The sequence below is a fragment of the Triplophysa rosa genome, linkage group LG13, assembly GCF_024868665.1.
Source record: "Triplophysa rosa linkage group LG13, Trosa_1v2, whole genome shotgun sequence".
NCBI classification, from domain to species: domain Eukaryota; kingdom Metazoa; phylum Chordata; class Actinopteri; order Cypriniformes; family Nemacheilidae; genus Triplophysa; species Triplophysa rosa.
This window is the reverse complement of record NC_079902.1, coordinates 6,313,769-6,333,541: the sequence shown is the minus strand read 5'-3', so window position 1 is coordinate 6,333,541 and position 19,773 is coordinate 6,313,769. Positions and strand designations below refer to the sequence as shown.

The 19,773-nt window shown below is 42.2% G+C and overlaps 1 protein-coding gene and 2 non-coding genes across 5 annotated transcripts; all 3 read left to right on the top strand.

The window, feature by feature from the left end:
- Positions 1 to 2,752: 2,752 nt before the first annotated feature.
- Positions 2,753 to 2,834, top strand: trnal-uag (transfer RNA leucine (anticodon UAG)). Its single transcript has one exon. It is a non-coding gene; the product is annotated as a tRNA-Leu (tRNA).
- A 167-nt stretch (positions 2,835 to 3,001) lies between these two features.
- On the top strand, positions 3,002 to 3,074 carry trnak-uuu (transfer RNA lysine (anticodon UUU)). Its single transcript has one exon. It is a non-coding gene; the product is annotated as a tRNA-Lys (tRNA).
- Positions 3,075 to 5,678: 2,604 nt separating this feature from the next.
- kdm2ab (lysine (K)-specific demethylase 2Ab) lies at positions 5,679 to 19,676 on the top strand. Of its 3 annotated transcripts, none has more exons than XM_057349338.1 (23): positions 5,679 to 5,861; positions 6,792 to 6,830; positions 7,540 to 7,678; positions 8,932 to 9,010; positions 9,093 to 9,139; positions 10,166 to 10,344; positions 10,422 to 10,528; positions 10,635 to 10,728; positions 11,102 to 11,255; positions 12,993 to 13,108; positions 13,195 to 13,321; positions 13,415 to 13,677; positions 15,015 to 15,092; positions 15,166 to 15,432; positions 15,510 to 15,641; positions 15,724 to 15,804; positions 15,986 to 16,249; positions 16,349 to 16,381; positions 16,554 to 17,437; positions 17,568 to 17,731; positions 17,808 to 17,954; positions 18,493 to 18,705; positions 18,783 to 19,676. In XM_057349338.1, the coding sequence occupies exons 2-23, from the start codon at positions 6,795 to 6,797 to the stop codon at positions 18,962 to 18,964; spliced, it is 3,786 nt and encodes a 1,261-aa protein (XP_057205321.1). In that variant the 5' UTR covers positions 5,679 to 5,861; positions 6,792 to 6,794; the 3' UTR covers positions 18,965 to 19,676. The 3 variants fall into 3 exon arrangements, with proteins under 3 accessions (XP_057205321.1, XP_057205319.1, XP_057205320.1); XM_057349336.1 differs by having other exon boundaries at positions 16,524 to 17,437; XM_057349337.1 differs by having other exon boundaries at positions 5,681 to 5,755; positions 6,794 to 6,830; positions 16,524 to 17,437.
- Positions 19,677 to 19,773: the final 97 nt, after the last annotated feature.

The window sequence follows — 19,773 nt, the reverse complement described above, 5'->3', positions numbered from 1 at the left end:
CTCTCAAGAAAACGGGGAAGAGAAGAAAGATTTAGTGAGGAATCCGTTTAGCGTTTGAACCCCACCTAGATATTATGCCAGCTCGCAGAAGATTCAGGTTCGGCTCCGTGCGCATTCACCGGTATTGTTGTAAGCAGATTGACATTAAGGGGATCAACGGAGTTTCATCGCATATTTGAATTGTAGACGTTAACTGCTTGCTTTCTATGCTTATACATCGGTACATTATCGCAGCGAACTGCAGCAGCGTTGTAAAAGACCAGTAATTTTATTCAGGTAAGTGAGGCCGGACTTGTGAAAGTATTTTGTGTTGATATTCCAACTCCCCGCCGCGCTCAAACTTGTTTCGGAAGTTTTTTATAAGTGGATCCTGTTATCCTTTTGGCATTCCCCGACTCGAAAGCGAGGCAGGCGAAGAAAGAACGTGGCTCCACACCGCGCGCCAGGGCACACCAGTGAGTTGCGTTATTGTAGATTTCCGACGGCGGGCCTCCTTAATACAAGATTTGGCTAGCGCGTGGTGAAATTGTGCTTATGGCGAGACTGTTCAAGTAGTTTTTTAGGCCTTTAGGTGGTCAGGTTTTATCCGCTTTGAGCTTTTCTTTGACCTTCGTGATGGATGTGGATATAATGCTGGGTTTGCAGGTCGTTTGAAACTGATAGATGGAGCGGTCCCAGTGCTAAAAGATGCCGGACATGAACCACATGCGGAAAGTGAAACTAAGTCATATCTGTGTTTTGTTGGCAATCGGCGTGTACGTGTATAATGTAAACAACACGAACTTATAGTGAATCAATAGTTATGCAGGGATAATGCGGTGAAGTAGGCTATTGTGTGCTCGTGATTTAATTCCTCCACCTGCACACCCCCAGGAGCTCGTATTTTTCCGGAAATAATCGTACAGCTGTATCTCTCATTTATAAATATGATCAAACTAAATACTCTTCGAAGACATGAAGTATGCAATACTACTCTATAGGCACTCAAGATTACTATGAGATTGGCAGAAACGGCGTGTGTTATGGCNCAAGCCAAAGCAATGCCGCATGTCAGCCAAAAACAAAACAAATAAAGCAGAACTGACCCAAATATAATCAACAGTTCATTTCAATTCTGGCCCAGATTTATTCTAAAACCAACACCTTTCTGTGCTCCTGTTTGACAGAATTTGTATTGAGTTTCATTGTTATTATAGTGATGATTGAGTCATTAGTGATGAACATCTGCTGTTAACAAACAGAATCACTGCAGAAAAGATCAACAAAAACTGAAAAATTTAATTTACCCAAAGAAACACAACAACTACAACCCAGCTAACAAAAGTTTGTTATAAGTCATGCAAGTCAACGAACATTGTTTCATCGTGCAAAAAATCAAATAAACACACTCTTACCCTTTGATAAATCTCGTGACACTTCTGCCTCGAAGCTGACCTGTTGCCATCTGATGGCCAGACTCCTGTGCTGGCAAACTTTCTCAGACGAGAAACCCATTCAGCGTCCGACATGGCTTTATGTGACCTTTTTGTAGCCATCTTGTCCTAAACCTTTTTGAACAAAGTACTTAATTAAATAAACATTAACACAAAACAAAACAAAACAAAACAAAACAGTGTTCATGCATAAATCATGCGATGAGGTTATGCATTCTTAACGTTAATACCGCCATCAGAAATATACTCCTTGTTTGTAAAATAAACGGAGAGGTTCGTGCAGTGATGTTCGCTATTAGGTCATGAACTTTCTACTGTACCTTCCTGACCCCTGACACTCCCTCTTCATTCATTCCTCTCGTCATAGATCGTTTGCCTTCGGATGATTTCGGTAGCGGGGGCAGGGCGCCCTCGACATTCTCTTGCGCTACGATTGTTCAAATGTAGAAAATGTTGAAATTCCGCTCGGCGATTGGCTGCAAATGTTGAAGCGCTCTCACACGATTGGCTACCCCTTCTTTCTTACCTCTCGTCAAGGATCGTTCGCCTTCGGATCGGTTCGGAAGCGGGGGCGGGTCGCCCTCGACATTCTCTTGCGCTCCGATTGGTCAAATGTTGAAAAATGTTGAACTTCCGCTCTGTGATTGGCTGCAAATGTTGAAGCGCTCTCCCCCTATTGGCTACGAATGTTGAACGCTGAAACGTGATTCTTCGCCAATGTTGAAACGCTCTCACGCGATTGGCTGTGAGTTCAACATTCTTCAACATTTTGCCGGACGATCCTTCGGCAGCTGGCGTTCAGGTTCCAATCTCTTCGGAGGTGTGGGTTCAAATCCCACCGCTGCCAGTTTGCGCTCAGGCTGAGCTGTGAGGGCAGCTTTTAATTCGCATCTCACTTTCATGTACCTGCAGACCATCTGAGCCAAATTGGCCGGTACAGGGGGGCTCGATAAGGGGGATGCAACTGCGGCTAGGCTCACCTCCAGGGACAGGGTTGAATAACTGAGCATTGAGAAGTTACGCAGAGCTCTTATGCCTGGGCCTCACCAAAAGATTTTTTAAAATCTTATTCGAGTTTCAGACTGTGAGAGAACACAAATATGAGGGCAGTTATTAAAACACGTCTGACTTTCACTTGCCTGCCAACTACCAGAGCCACATTACCCGGTTCAGGTCTACTTGATGATCTGCAATCTACAGGTGGCATCGCCTCCAGAGATAGGACTGCACGCCCCTGCATCAGAAAAGTGCACAGAACCCTAAGCGGACAGAACCCTGTAAATTACTGACTGTCTGCGAAGATGAAGAAGCCTATTCGAGGTAGTGTGGCCGAGCGGTCTAAGGCACTGGATTTAGGCTCCAGTCTCTTCGGAGGCGTGGGTTCAAATCCCACCGCTGCCAGTGGATCTGTGCTCCATTGTGAGCGTAATTTTTCATTTACCTCCAGAGCCACATTAGCTGGTTCAGGTGTGCTTGATGAGGGATGACCCTGCACTCACCTGCCGCACTGAACGCCTCCCACTCCCCCTGGAGGGCCTACACCAAGAACTTGTTGCACACTTTCATGAGCCCGGATAGCTCAGTCCGGAGAGTATCAGACTTTTAATCTGAGGGTCCAGGGTTCAAGTCCCTGTTCGTGCGAGGGGTGCCCCCCTTGTAAGTCTCCTTTACCTTGTGAGCAGTTCTGGCTCTGCCCTCTGTTAAAAAAAAAGTAAAGTGAACGTTTGCTCATGTGTTTGAGTCGACATACGTGCTTTTTAGCAGGGTTTTAATCGAGCTTTGCTTCAGCGCATGCACCAGAAATTCCTTGAGACCTCAGCAAATCCTGCCAATCCCCTCCCTGCAGATGTAGTCAGGAAGTCCTGCTAGCGCAGCTTTGCTGGAGGGCCGGTGGCTTGACATGATCGTATAGTGGTTAGTACTCCAGCAGAATGATATTGTTTTTATAAATAACTGGAAGAGATTTGAGGGCAGACCTGACCTGTTGAAACGAGATGTTCTCCATCCCACCTGGGCTGGGGCTTCCCTCCTGTCTAGAAATATGGCAAAAAGTCTTAATAATGCTAATGCTTGACTCACTGGGGCCCAGGTCAGGGAGCAGACAGAATGGCTTAACCAACTGTCTGCTTGCCGTCTCACGTCGCAGAATACACAAAATGTACAACATGTAATAATCCGTTCACCCAAACATCACAAAATAGAGACTGTGTCTCAACAAAGAATCTTGGCGTTCTATTCAAAAGTAGTCTGTCATTTGAGAGCCATGTCGCCAACACCTGTAAAATTGCTTTTTTCCATCTTAAGAATATATCTAAACTACGTCACATGCTGTCAATGTCAGATGCAGAGAAGTTAATTCATGTTTCATGACATCAAGACTAGATTTCTGCAATGCACTGTTAGGTGGTTGCCCTGCAGGCTTATTGCAAAAACTCCAACTGGTCCAAAACGAGGCAGCTCAAGTTCTTACATATACAAAAAAGTATCAACATATTTGCCCGGTTCTGTCAAACTTGCACTGGTTACCTATAAAGCCCTTTAAAATCATGCTTATTACCTATAAAGCCCTACATGGTTTATCTCCTCAGTACTTGAATTAACTCCTTTTGTATTACAGTCCCTCACGTGCATTACGCTCTCAGGCATCCTGTCAGTTGGTAATACCTAGAATTTCAAAATGAAGTGCAGGTGGTAGATCCTTTTCCTATCTAGCACACTGATCTGAAGGACATCACAGAACCCTTACTGGACCCCCTGCAGTTTGCCTAAAGAGCAAACAGGTCTGTTGAGGATGCAGTTAACATGGGGCTGCATTTTGTCCTGAAACATCTGGATAGACCAGGGACATATGTGAGGATCCTGTTTGTGGACTTCAGCTCTGCTTTCAACACCATCATCCCATCACTGCTCCAGACAAAGTTAACCCAGCTATCTGTTCCTGGCTCTATCTGTCAGTGGATCACCAGCTTTCTGACAGACAGGCAGCAGTTAGTGAGAATGGGGAAACTCACATCCAGCACCCGCACCATCAGCACTGGCGCCCCCCAGGGATGCGTTCTCTCCCCACTGCTCTTCTCCCTGTACACAAATGACTGCACTGCCCAGGACCCTTCTGTCAGACTTCTGAAGTTCGCAGACGACACCACACTCATTGGCCTCATCCAGGATGGTGATGAGTCTGCATACAGAGAGGAGGCTGAGCAGCTGGCTGTCTGGTGCAGTCATAACAACTTGGAGCTGAACACGCTTAAAACAGTGGAGACGATTGTGGACTTCAGGAGAAACCCCCCTGCACTCCCCCCTCTCACCATCATGAACAGCACTGTGGCAGCAGTGGAGTCATTCAGGTTCCTGGGCACCACCATCTCTCAGAACCTGAAGTGAGACAATCACATTGGCTCCATTGCTAAAAAAGCCCAGCAAAGGTTGTACTTCTTACATCAGCTGAAGAAGTTCAACCTACCACAAACTCTATTAAAACATCCATCACTGTCTGGTTTGGCTCAGCCACAAAATCAGACATCAGAAGATTGTGCTATCTGGGTACTGAAACAGATGTTCAAGTGATTCTTAGCAAGAAAGACTATTAAAATAGCAAAACATGAGTCAGATAGATGTGTGCACTGTGAGGATTTAGAAACTATAGAACATGTTCTCATTCAATGTAAAAAAATATGAAAATTAAAGACATAAATTAATTCAGGAAATTAGCACATTGGGAGTTTAATGCATTTAATTTACAGAGCCTGTTGGAAGGATTAAATAAATCACAGCAACAAATTAAAAGTAGAGTTATTATAACATTTTGAGAGAAATTGTAATAGACGGAAGAATTTAAACCTTTTTTGTATATTGTTAGATTCCCTCAAATCGGTGCTTCAGTCTAGTAGGTGCACCAAAAGCCTGTTTGCCAACCGCCATAAAACCTCAGAAGAAGAAGATTCCTTTAATGGAATCGATTCCAAAGACTCTCAATTCTCAACGCCTTGGAATCTAGGAATCGATTCCCAGCCCTAAAATGACCCGATTTTTCGTTTGAAGCCAATAAACTGCCTGTTATAAGCAACAATCTGAACATTTATTGGCTCACGTATCATAATGAACGGAAAGATAGGCGTGGACAATGAAAATCACGGATGGCATCGCTTTGATCCAATCAACGTCTAGGTGATTTGCATTACCGCTTACTAATTGGCTGTTGGATTCCGGGGCGTGTCGTGGGTGTAGATAGTAGTGGTGTGTGTGTGTATCATGACAATCTGAAAATGGCGGATGAAAGCGGATTGATTTAACTTTATCGTACAAAAATAAGAATATCAAGGAGCGACACCATTTCACATGATGAATTTGCAGTTCAATGGGAATTACTAAGCCAACATCCAAACCGCGACACGACACTATCAGCGAAAAGCGAAAGTTGAAGGCTAGGTATTGTTTAAAGGTCTTTTTGTTTTGTTTCTAGCAGGCTAGCGGGCTAGCGCGGGTTGTCAATGGAAATGCTAGCGAATTAGCTGGTTAGCCGTGATTATCGGGGACTCCACTCTGGTCCTGTATGCCCAGTAAATGCATTTTATAGACCAATTTTGAACAGAACAGTTAAAACCGAGTCGTGTGATTAAAATGAGCCTATGTTCAAGTTGAAATTTTTTAACATTTATAGTTCTCGGACAAAATAGTTGAGCGATCGTTCAGGCTAGCAGCATCAGACCAGAGGAGCTTGAGCTATAATAAATGTCAATTACCTGTCAAATATGTTGCTCTTCACCGATTATTTACCTTTGTGTTGGTAACATTCGTCGGGTTGAAAATATTTGTCGGTTTGGTGTTTTAAACGTTTGGTTTCTTGAATTGGACGTTGGGGGTATTTAAAGATTTGTTATGGATTTCAGCTTATTGCTGGTTTTAATGATCGTCTTAACTGGTCGGTTGCCTACATAGTCAACATTTAAGACGTCTGGCTATAATACTCGTAAATGCAGTCTTTCTTTTTGGATAGTTCCCTACGGTATGAGGCGCAGCTTATGAGGCAGTTATGTTACACATCGATTTCACTGTACTACAAACTGTGGAGGAGTTAATGTAATTATTTAAATATTTATTTACTATAGTTTATAAATTGTTTTTAATAAAACAATTTTTGTATATAATTTTAAAAGTTTTGGGCGGTAATTAAAAGCCAAACTTAAAAATTAAGGTGTCTCCCAAAGGAGAACGCTATTTAGTGAACGCTTTTCAAATCAACCAGGTTTCAGCTGTCTCGGATGCTGTTATAGATGTATTCATGAGTGCATGTGTACTGGCTGCACCTGTAGACCTTCATTACAAGACTTAACTGATGCCTATCCCTTCATCTTTTAGGGCATGGAAGAGGAAAGTTCCCGCTATAGCAAACGCCTGGTAAGTTTCTCTTTTACATAAGTGGGAAAGTTTATGGGGCTGTATTTACATCATAACCAGACAGTTTGACATCACACCCAATGGGATTGTTGATGTCACAGTGAACACACCCTTTGGAGGTGTGTCAAAACTTTATTCTTTTGTGTTTGCACGCTGTTAATAGAAGATGGAGAAGACAGGTTGATATTTTATATTTACTTTAAATGGGCATCCGCCCCTGCTATAACTCAAATGTCCCTGTACCACCTGAGGTTGGTAGTGTGCCGTTATGCCTCATTTGTTTTATACATTTGTCTCTGCAATGATGTGCTGAACAGATTTCCATGTAATATAGGAGCTTTGACTCATTGCTGCATTTTGTGTACAAGTGATTATAAATAAATGTATGGATCGGCCCTTTTCACATTGTCATATATACACATTTCAGTAAAAAAATAAGTTTTGTTTTAAAATGTAGGCTCACTTTCTATATTGAAACTTTTCGGTTTAAGAAAACTGCAAATCATCACCTTCCAAATTCAGTGGGATGCTTTAGTTGTGAAACTACTTGCTGATGTTGTTGTTGTTTTTAAAAATCTGATAGCAACAGATCTAACCCTTGCCATTCCACTATATATTGTATTTAAGATCAATTCAACACAAAGGGCCATTGCATTTCTAGGTTAAACTAATTATGGTCTCCCATTTGCTCAACTGCTTTCGTCTTCAGCGGTCAGGCACGCGTCGACGGTACCAAGATGATGGCATTTCAGATGATGAGATTGAGGGAAAGAGGTCTTTCGATGTGGAAGAGAAACTCCACAGTGATCGATACAACTGGGATCTGGTCAAAATTATGGACGGAAAAGGTAAACCTGCTGTTCTGACACTGACATGTGTAGCAATTTAATATTTGACATATAGGCATTTGTATAAACATGTTATAGGCAGCCACAAGAGATTGATGTCTGGGGAGTAAGCGCTGTATGCAATTATCTGGTCTCTACTGATATATTGAGAGCTGAGAATCTTAATTTTCCTTATAATTCAAAAGCGTCTTGTCCTCCAATTTCTGTTATTAATGTTGTGGAAAAATATCAGTCTTGTAGTTCAAAAAATCTCTCAGACAAAGAAGGTCCGGGTGTCAAGGAGTTAACTTTATTTGCTCGAGCCAAACAAAGTGAGATGTTCCAAGTCATCTAAAAACCAAGTGTTTTCCAGTCTACAGTTATAGTAAAATTTCTGAAAGGTGGTCTCTTCTGAAACCAATCAGGTATTTTCCTGTTATCTCTTATTTTTATTAACCAATTGTTAATTGCCTGCCACCAATAAGTCCCAGGTAACAAGGTACGTATCTAATGGTGGTACGCTGGTTATTACATCATTTTTAAAATAATTTGCATACAATGGTTACTACACGAGACCACCAAACAAGCCATGGTCTCCATACGAGACGGCGTGGCGTACGTGCGTAATCATGGTTACTTTTAAACAGTGGAAAATCCCCAGGTTTCAGAGAGAGCACAACAGGCTTCAAACTTTAGGCCTCTAAAAACATCACTGGATTTTACCTTGTTACATTGTGCTCAAATGTGCTTTAAACATGCTTAAAGTGACATTAAGTGCATTTATATGAACAATCATTGGTTACAGGTACAGATTGTGTCATTAAATCATCAATTCTTCTTCAAATAATCAAATTATCATCATAAACCTACTTATATGTAATTATTCTTATTGAATATGATTTCAGATCAACCCATCTATGTACTAATGTTCCTATGAATACTTCTCAATACTTTTGGGGTATTTTATCAAGTGCATTTATAACTGTGGTGAATAACAGTGCTCAATACATGTAAAATATATCTATATGTGCTCAGAAATTACACAATATTAACACCCACAATCCCATTCCAAATTTCAGGCTGTTTTGAAAATATTTTTTTACATAATACCATATAAACCACCTGATTTACAATAAAAAAAACTAGCCTACATTCTATTTATTTGAGTATACATTTTTTTAATCAACAATGCAATGCATCATTAAAAAATGATATGCGGTTGAAAGTATCTAGTATACCGAATAAACGTTATCTGTGTATTGCGTTCTGTGCAGACTTCACCTTGGAGTACATCCAACGGGAGGGACTCCGGGACCCCATTATCTTTAAGAAAGCAGATGGGCTTGGCATCAAGTACGGCTCATTTCATCATGATATTTTATCTCTATTTGTCCCTATATCAAACTACACTTAACTCGTCATCTGTCACTTGTAGGATGCCTGATCCAGACTTCAGCGTCAGTGATGTAAAATTGTTTGTGGGTAAGTTTAAGTTCCTCGTTCTTACTGTGTCATGCTTTGGACATCACTACCACCAGTTGCGTAGCAAGTCAGGTCCGGGCCCATATGCAAAAACTTTTAACGGGCCCCCTCCCGTCTGTTCGCAAGCCCGTTGCGCATTACTGGACATTGGTTGTTTACTCAGGTTCTTATTTAGATGTTGACGCGCGTCAATTGCGCTTAAATAGCAACGGCAGACCCCAAGGAATCGCAACTCCCAAGCGCCAGAAAAAGCAAGAACATGTGAACGGCCCTAACATTTCTATGATAAAACCGTTGTCAAACATAAAACATTTAGCTATTTGCGTAGCGCTGGCTCTTTCACATTAACCTTGGCTTCTGTCAATAACAAATCCCACCTTCTTTCATTTGATTGGACAGTAATCATCGCCTTCCTTCATTTGTTTGGCCATTTCAATCAGATTGACAGTTATTCAGAGTCCATATAAATTGAACTTCTTTCCGTTTTGATACAGCAAGGTAAACAAAGTAGCATTAATGTTGTACATTATACATTATAAAATAATAGTGTGTAAATTATTAAATGTATTAAATTACTAAATGGATGCAAACTAATTGGGACAATAAAGACCTCTCTACTACCCCTAACCTTACCATATACTTTATTATTAAACAGCCATTTTTCAAATATTTTCTTCATTTTGTTGAATATAAATGCCTGTATGATCTGATATGTGAAAATGTAGTTCGTCAAAAGGCAGATTTGATCTTACATCCATATGTAGCTTCAGTACTACTTGTCATGCGTCTTACTCACTATGCCACTGAAGCAGCTGGGAAAGTAGCGTCGTTTTTACACTCTAAAGGATTCACTCACATTTGCCAAGGGGTAGACCAGATCTGAGATCAGTCATCTAGACATTTTTACAGCATTGTACAGCCATGACTAAGCCCTGCATACTCAGACGCTATGCTACTGACTACCGCATTTCAGTTTCACGATCTACAGAATGTTACTAATATTCCCCTCCATGTTTGCTTTGACAGGCAGTCGCAGGATGATTGATGTCATGGACGTGACAACTCAGAAAGGCATTGAGATGTCAATGGGTCAGTGGAGGAGATACTATGAAACGCCTCCATCTGAAAGGGAAAAGCTGTATAATGTCATCAGCCTGGAGTTTAGCCATACGAAACTAGAGCATCTGGTCAAGAGACCCGCCTCGGTACATGCACACATAAACACGAGTCTTTATTTGGCCTGCAAAGACTATTTGTAAGTTTCATTTTGCGTTTGCATTAGGTTGACATGATTGACTGGGTGGACAACATGTGGCCACGACACCTTAAAGAGCTCCAGAGAGATTCCACCAATGCCATTAATGATATGCAGTACCCTAAAGTGCAGAAGTGAGTCTTGTGTTTTTCTCAAGCAGCTTTTCTTTTTGTATAAAAAATGCTTGGGCAATATGAACTGGCTCTGTGGGGGTTGTTAATGCAGTTGTGTATGTGGCAGGTATTGTCTGATGAGTGTCGAGGGATGCTTCACAGATTTCCACATAGACTTTGGTGGTACATCAGTCTGGTATCACATCCTCAGGGGAGGGAAGGTGAGTCCTGTCTTAAAGGTACAACACAATGGAGAGGCTGTGATCATAGTTGTTGAAAACTGTATAATTCCTACCATATTAGTTTATTTTTAATTGTATGTGAATTAGTGATAGTTTACTTTGTCACATGACCTTGTTACACTTCCTGCACTCTGGATAATACATGTGGTAGAGGACTTGAGATTTTATTTAAATCATAAAAGCTTTAAACCGTTAAACTTCAGGTCATACTACATAATTGCTGTTTAGTATGGTAAGATCAGCCTGTCCCTCTCAAATCCTTTTGTAATTTAAGGATTAATCTTGTGAACTTTTGTTATAGTCTCTGTTCCTTTGTTATTTGCTAATCGTAATTTTTGCCAAATGATCTCAGGTGTTCTGGCTCATCCCGCCCACACCTCAGAACCTGGAGCTCTATGAGAACTGGGTGTTATCAGGAAAACAGGGTGACATTTTTCTGGGCGATAAAGTCAAGGAATGCCAACGGGTTGAGCTGAAGCAAGGCTACACATTTATGATCCCATCAGGTATACATACAGATGTGCTCAAATTTGTTGGTACCCCTCCACAAAAAAAACAAAGAATGCACATTTTTCTCTGAAATAACTTGAAACTGAGAAAAGTAATTGGCATCCATTATTGTTTATTCCATATTTAATAGAAATCAGATTTTGCTTTTGATTTTTTATTCAACATAATATTGTAAATCATAAAACAAATGAAAATGTCATGGACAAAAATGATGGGACCCCTAACCTAATATTTTGTTGCACAACCTTTAGAGGCAATCACTGCAAGCAAACATTTTCTGTAGCTCTCAATGAGACTTCTGCACCTGTTAACAGGTAGTTTGGCCCACTCTTCCTAAGGCAAACTGCTCCAGCTGTCTCAGGTTTGATGGGTGCCTTCTCCAGACTGCAAGTTTCAGCTCTTTCCATAGATGTTCCATAGGATTCAGATCAGGACTCATAGAAGGCCACTTCAGAATAGTCCAATGTTTTGTTCTTATCCATTCTTAGGTGATTTTAGCTATGTGTTTTGTGTCATTATCCTGTTGGAGGACCCATGACATGCGACTGAAACAGAGCTTTCTGACACTGGGCAGTATGTTTTGATCCAGAATGCCTTGATAGTCTTGAGATTTCATTGTGCGCTGCACAGATTCAAGGCACCCTGTGCCAGATGCAGCAGAGCAGCTCCAAAACATAACCGAGCCTCCTCCATGTTTCACTGTAGGTATGGTGTTCACTTCTTTGAAAGCTTGACCTTTTTTCCTCTGTGAACATAGAGCTGATGTGACTTGCCAAAAAGCTCCAGTTTTGACTCGTTCTCCCAGAAGGAGTGTGGCTTGTAAATATGAATTTTAGCAAATTCCAGTCTGGCTTTTTTATGTTTTTCTTTCAAAAGTGGAGTCCTCCTGGGTCTTCTTCCATGGAGCCCACTTTTGCTCAAAAAGCGGCGGATGGTGCCATCAGAAACTGACGTACCTTCAGCTTGGAGTTCAGCTTGTATCTCTTTGGCAGTTATCATTGGTTCTTTTTCTACCATTCGCACTATCCTTCTGTTCAATCTGGGGTCGATTTTCCTCTTGTGGCCACGCCCAGGGAGGTTGGCTACAATTCCATGGACCACAAACTTCTTAATAATATTTGCAACTGTTGTCACAGGAATATCGAGCTGCTTGGAGATGGTCTTGTAGCCTTTACCTTTACCATGCTTGTCTATTATTTTCTTTGAGCTCCTCAGACAACTCTATCCTTTGCTTTCTCTGGTCCATGTTCAGTGTGGTACACAATGATACCAAACAGCACAGTGACTAATTTTCTCTGTTTAGATTGGATACATGTGTGATACTAATTAAAGAAACTAATTAGTTTGAAATATTACTACAATCCAGTTATGTATTATCTTTTCTAAGGGGTACCAACAAATGTGTCCAGGCCATTTTAGAATATCTTTGTAGAATAAGCAATAATTCATCTCTTTCCACAGCTTCTTTGCTTTATTCTATGACATACCAAAGGCATGCAAGTATACGTGATACAATAGTATTTTAATTTTAACTTTTAATTTCATCACTCTTCAGGGGGAATGAAGCATTATTTCAATGAGATGTAATGGTACCAACAAATTTGAGCATGTCTGTACACAACAGCAATATGGCATGCACATATTGGGTGAATTAGTTGATTTTTTTTATTCGTGAATTTTTTCCTGAAGTTCAGAAAAGTTTTTTGGAAAAGCATTGTGTCTGTTTTGTGTAGGGTGGATCCATGCTGTGTACACCCCAATGGACACTCTGGTGTTCGGGGGTAATTTTCTGCACAGCTTTAACATTCCCATGCAGCTCAACATTTTCAACATTGAGGACCGCACACGGGTGAGAGAACTCGCACAAACACACATTCACACACACTGTCACAGTTCGAATGTTAACCATCTGTCAATTGTTTTTTATCTGTGCAGGTCCCTTCTAAGTTCCGCTACCCTTTCTTCTTTGAGATGTGCTGGTACGTGCTGGAGCGTTACTTGTACTGTATGACCAACACTTCTCACCTCACGCCCGAGTACCAGAAACACTCGCTGGGCATCGGTCAGTGCACACCAGCACCCTGTGTAAATACGTGAACAAACATGCCTTGTTGCGACTGTATTCGCATCATCGTTTTTGTCGTGCGGTTCACAGGGCTGAAGAAGGAGGATGTGTTGAAACAAGGATATAATGGTCATTCAGGAAATGGAGAAGAGGAGGAGGATATAAAGCAGGAGGAAGAGGATGAAGAGGCTTCACCTACCCCTCCTGCTCGTCCAGGGATAAAGGTTCACCTGACACCCTTTGAGCTGGAGGGCCTTTGGCAGTTACTGCACAAGTTGGAGGAGCTGCCAGCACACAAGAAATGTGTCCCAGCAGGCATCAGAAACGCCCCAGCACTGCTCAGTGACATACGGGTAAATACATAAACTAGGGATGTGCACGAATGTTCGAATATTTGATCCGCAATAACTATTCGAAAATTAAAAATGCTATTCGAATATTTGTATTTTTCATAAGAATAAAAACTGCGTCACCACAGGGTTAAGTTACCTCTACAGAAGACCTTAGAGTTGTCACATCTTATTTAATGCTTCTTCACTTCATTTGTAATGATTTTATAATATACAGAACATATAAAAAATCATTTGTATGAAATCCTATGCTCGGCTCACATCACCATATTAAAATGTTTAAAAACTAGTGAGCCACAGTCTAGAATTCGTTAGCATTAATTACATTAGGTATAAAAATACCAACATAGTATTAAATGATTAACAATAATTCATTTATTACCATAACTTGTTCGGAGCGGTTGTTCTTTGTAAATTCATATTCGTTTGTTAAAAATATATTAAGTAATGCTAATTTTAACAACTTGAAACATGAAAATGTACATTTCACCGCAACTAATGTTAATGAATTTGGCCTTAAGACTGGCAGCTTTTTCCATACCTAAATGCCTGAACTTCTTCCCTTGTAAGAAGTTCAAATAGGGTCGTCGCCTTAAAGTAACAGCCTGTAAATAAATTTGCATGGATGCTTTTTTATTTGTATTAAAACGCGCTGTGATTCCTTTGTTACCTTAGTTTAAATAAACAGGCATACCTTATTTATTGATGCAAATGCAATGCAAAGCTAAACAAGACAGACATTAACCATAAACGACAATGAAAACAATATTTTTATGCGGTGTTGATCAGCAGGAAATATCTTCCTCAGATGACGATCACGTAATAAACATTGAAACAAGCACTACAATGGCTCCGTCTTTGTTGCGGGGTATTTTTTAGGATCTTAACAGTTGGCATGGAGGTATCAAGCCCATTTACTTTATTTATTAACAACATTATAAACAATAAAACCAGATATTCTTGTCAGATATGGGTTTTGTTACCGGGAGTTAGAAGAGCAGCGCGTTTTCTCTGCTGTCGGCTTGTTAACCAGCTGAGGAACGTTCACCAGAGTAATATAAGCCTTGTTTTTCTTATCAAGAACATGTAAAACAAAATAAACAAGATAACCATATATCACATATATGACTGTCAGTATACATTGCGTTTTTTTGTGGGGGTTTTTTGTTTGTTTTCTTTTTGTATTATAGGCCTACTGTTCTGCGCAGGTTTAAATGCCGTTTTATGTATTTTTTCAACATTAAAAAACTATATACAGGATATAATATTAATGCGTTAGGAATATTTTATATATATTAGCCAACAATAACCGTCAGTGTTAAAATTGTCTTTTTCTGCAGAAACTGCTTGCGGAACATGCCAGTGATAACCCCAAATTGTCTTACACTGGAAAACCAATTGTCAAATGGCCCAAAAGGGTAGGTACACATTTTGTGACTACCAAGCATATGTGATCTGCAAACTGAAGTTAAAAATCCTTTCTCTTTGCAGCCCTCGTGGTATCAGCCTCCCCCTCCTCCCCCATCTCTGCTGTACAGCCCCCGCACTCCCGGTTCAGCTCCCATTCTGCCACCGGTCCCACGGCCCGTGAAGCCGTCTTCCTCCATCTCAGCTCTGAGACGCAGGCGCGTCCGCTGCAAGCGCTGCGAGGCATGTATGCGTACCGAGTGTGGCAACTGCAACTACTGTAGGGACATGAGGAAGTTCGGAGGACCAGGCAGGCTCAAGAAGAGCTGTGTGCTCAGACAGTGTCTAGCAGTGAGTGCCCGCCTGCCAGTTTTAAAGAACTTCGGTTTGTGTGTGTGATGTGTCTGACTCTTATGTTCTGTCTCTAGCCAGCACTGCCTCTTACGGCTGTATGTGCCATATGCAAGGAAGGCTATCAGGAGTTGGAAGACTCAGAGTCCATCCAAACGCTCATGGAATGTTCGGAGTGCGCTCTGATCACTCATCCTGAATGTATAAAGGTACACATGCATGTCTCTCCACCAACCCGCATGTGTGAAGTTAGTTGTGGTGTGATCTCATAATTTTGTGTGCATGTTTTAGGTGCCAGGGGAGGGTGTTATCAATAAGGATCTTCCCAGTTGTTGGGAGTGTCCAAAATGTGTCCAGGACAAGAAGAACAAGGTTTGTTTTTTTAAGATAATTATAAATATTTGAGAGGTATTTGGTCCATCTATTTTGTCAGCCATGTTGAATTTTAATTAACATGTTAAAAAGCACAAAAAAATATAAATTAATAAAGCAGCTGTTCTTCAGCTTGCATTCCTTGACCATTTTTTTTCTAATGAATTTTTCCATTCTCCAGTCTTCCAGTAGTAGTGAGGATGAGTCGGAGAGCAGCGTGTCCAACGGAAGTCTCTCGTCCAGTCCTCCGGCCAAGCGGGCATACAGGGAGGGAATTGGAGTGGGGGGCTTACGATTAGGACGCCGAGGACGGCCTCCACTCTCCCCCTCCGCTCTGCCTCTGACCCGCTCCAGACGTCAGCCGCCCCCTTCTCAGAGACTCCTGCTCCAACACCAACAGAACAGGAAGAGAGCCGGAGCACTGGAGTTACAGCTCAGGAAAAGGGTGAGGATATGCACATGTCATCGCCATATGTTTTTTCTTTTTTATAAACTAGTCACTGATTTTGCCAGAGTTAGTGAGGTTTATTGTTTTCTGTTGCAGATCAAATTGGAAAGAAACAAAATCCTCCAGTCGGTGAGTGTTTTCAGCTTGTAACATCTGCTTCCCTCATCGCAGCGCATCTGTAATCACGCTCTCATCACTGCTCTTTTCTGTCGCTCTCGACTGTGCTGTTGTTCTCTTCGCTTCTGTCTTCCTCTTTATTTCTGTCTCTCAGCCCTGTTCAGCTGTCTCTCTTTCTCCAAAGCTCCTGCGTCAGAGGAGTCTGGAGAGAGGGGGCATGGTCAGGCCAGCGCCTACTAGGAGCACCTTGCGAGGCAGGGGCGCGTCCTCGTGTCGTGGAAGAGGAGTACGGCTCAGGGGCGGCGGCCTAGGTGGTGGCCTCAGAGAAAGGATGGAGGTGGAGGAAGAAAGGGACGATTCCGTCGAAGAGGAACCAGTTGAGAGAAAGGAGAACGGACAATGTGATGGTAAAGAGAACCGTCCGCAGAGACGAGGGGCAAAAGCAGGGGAGGAGAACGGTGACGGTCATCAAAACGGGGAGAGCGAGGGCAGTAGCGAGGGTGGAGAGCCCACTCAATCCGACACTTCTGCGGTACTATCTGATGACGCCAGAGGTCAGGGGTCATGTGTCACGGTAACTTTGCAGCCGTCAAGGGGTAGACGTGACCCTAGCGCCATTGTACCCAAATTGGAAGCCAACCTGTCCTCTAGAAGCATTCCGCCAAACTCCAAAGCCCTGCTGCGCCCCCCTCTGCGCAATGGAAGACGTCGCTCGGACAGTCCTCATTCACTGTCAGAGAGATCGCATTTGAGCAAACCGCACGTTCTTTCATCAACACACACTTTGACGAGAAGCACGTCAAAACACCAAAACTTGGTGCGGAACTTACGGTCTAATTTTAAGGGTTCCCCTCATCGCCTGACTCGTGAGAGAATCAGGAAAAAGCCTCTATCGGAAAGGGAAAAGTCCTCAGACTCCTGTCCAAGTTCAACCTTGCGGCTCTCACCCGAGGAGAACGGAGGAAACGAGCCCGGCTGGGAGAGAGAGGTGTGGGTGTCAGTGTTCCGCTACCTGACTCGGGCTGAGTTGTGCGTCTGTATGGCGGTTTGCAAGACCTGGTACAAATGGTGAGTACACAATGACCACACATCTGTTCCATGAGGTGACCTGATGCCTACATGGATGGCTAGTTTCGAAGTCAGGAGATTAAACTCAATTCGTGACTGGTTTTGATTTAATTTTGATTCTGTTATATAGGGGCTGTGACAAGCGTCTGTGGACGCGGATCAGTCTGAGCCGATGCCGTTCAATAAGTCCACAGGCCCTCACAGGCATCATCAAACGGCAGCCTGTCACACTGGACCTCTCCTGGGCCAGCATTTCCAAGAAACAGCTCAGCTGGCTCATCAACCGACTTCCAGGTGCATATTCTCACTGTAGATGTTTCATCAGAATACCGGACAAGTATGATGTCACTTACTGGTGGATCTCTCACAGGGCTTAAAGATCTGGTGCTGTCAGGGTGCAGTTGGATGTCAATTTCAGCACTGAGCTCTCCAAGCTGTCCTTTACTTCGCTCTTTAGACCTGCGCTGGGCTGATGGGATCAAAGACCAACAAATCAGGGAGCTGCTCAACCCACCAGGTGACAAACAAACAGTCATGTACGCCTTTTTGGGTTCTGCTTCTCCAAAGAGGTGGACACAATGGACAGTGAATGGGAAATTGGCACAAAATGTCAAGTTTCAGGGCTACTTGTTTTGAATGATCAAATGTAATAGATTGTGATGTTCAGATCTTGAATAGCTAAACCTCTTCATTATGCAAAGCAGGTGACAGTTCACCAAACATCTGCATGCAGTGAAAAACTACAGTGGTTTGCATATGCTTGCATGTTTGCAAGGACAGATGTACGCTCTACAGATCTACTGGAAATATGACATCTGGCCACTTTTTGCATACTGTTTTAAATGTGCTACGATTTGGAACACACTATCCAAAATCTTGCATACTAAAGACTGCAGAGTATTCAAATTGAGGACCAGCCAGTAACATTCTTTGAAACATCATCATGCACAAACTTTTGAAGTTCTGGTTATTGGCACCTGTTGGCTTCTAAAATGTTTTCTGAACTTTGTTTATATGTTCTGAAGTATTTGAAATCTGTATGTATGTGTCTGCAGGCAGCGATAACCGTTCCCAGCTAAAGAACGTGCAGTGCTTGTGTCTGTGTGGTTTAGAGGTGACTGAAGCGACGCTCAGGCTGATCATTAGACACATGCCTCTGCTCACCCGCCTGGAGCTCTCACATTGTCCCATCACAGACGGTGCTCTCAACCTCCTCAGCGCTGTGGGCTCCTCCACACGCAACACGCTTACCCACCTCAACTTGGCAGGTATATATATATATATACACAAAGAAACTTATTTGTGGAGAAACTACTTTTGAAAATCAATTCAATGGTTTCCTCAGGTTGCAGTCGCCTAACAGACCGTTGTTTGGTGTACCTGCGGCGTTTGTCCTGTCTCTCCGTACTGGACCTCCGTGACTGCAAAGGGGTTTCGCGGCAGGCGTGTGAAAGCTTTATCTCCGAGCTGTCTGTCAACGGCCTCTACTGCCTATCAGATGACAAGCTCATCCAGAGGATATCGTAAACCCCCTTCCTCAGGGAGAAAGAGACTTTGTGAATATTTGTGTGTGAGAGAGAATGTGAGTGTGACGGGCTCTGAGGGTGGGGGGGTTCTCTGTTTGACAGAGTATCTTGTATAGAAGCATAGATGGGAGGAGCTCAAAGTATCCAGGGTGGGGCTTATGTATAAACGGATCTGGGTGATGAGTATCCTTTTTTTGTAGATGGCTGTCTCCCTTTGTTTTCCATACACACCAATAATACACTGCAGTTGGCAATCAGATCTCAGGCCTGTATTGCCGCAGGCTCTGCTATTGAGAGATCAACAGGTGCTATTGCTCGACAGTTTGTTTTCTATTTCAGAGCAGTCTACTGTCTGCCTTTAAAAACCTTTGCTCCTACTCTTGTCCATTACTCGAATCCATCCTCCAAATCCAGTCATCGTGACAGAGATTCAGTAGTGTGGAGGTATTGCATAACATTTGATTTCACTCATCTCCTTACTTTGAACCTTGTTTTACCAGAGGAATACCTTTTTGTTCCCTCCTTGATATCTGAAAAGAGTATAGATATATATAAATGTTTAAGCACCCTTGTGTAAATGTATTCCTCTCCTGTAGTAAACCAGAACAGTCTGTAGCGTTATAATTATTTTCCGACCCTTTTTCACCTTTTTTTTTTTTTTTTTTCCAAGAAAATAAAAAGGAATACAAATCTGAGCTTGAATTCATTTAACTGGATTTAGTTTGTTGAATTTCTATTGTGTGTATTGTGTAACCATACAATCTGAAGAAAAGGTATTTAGATGTAATATTTGATTTATGTGTGTAAGGA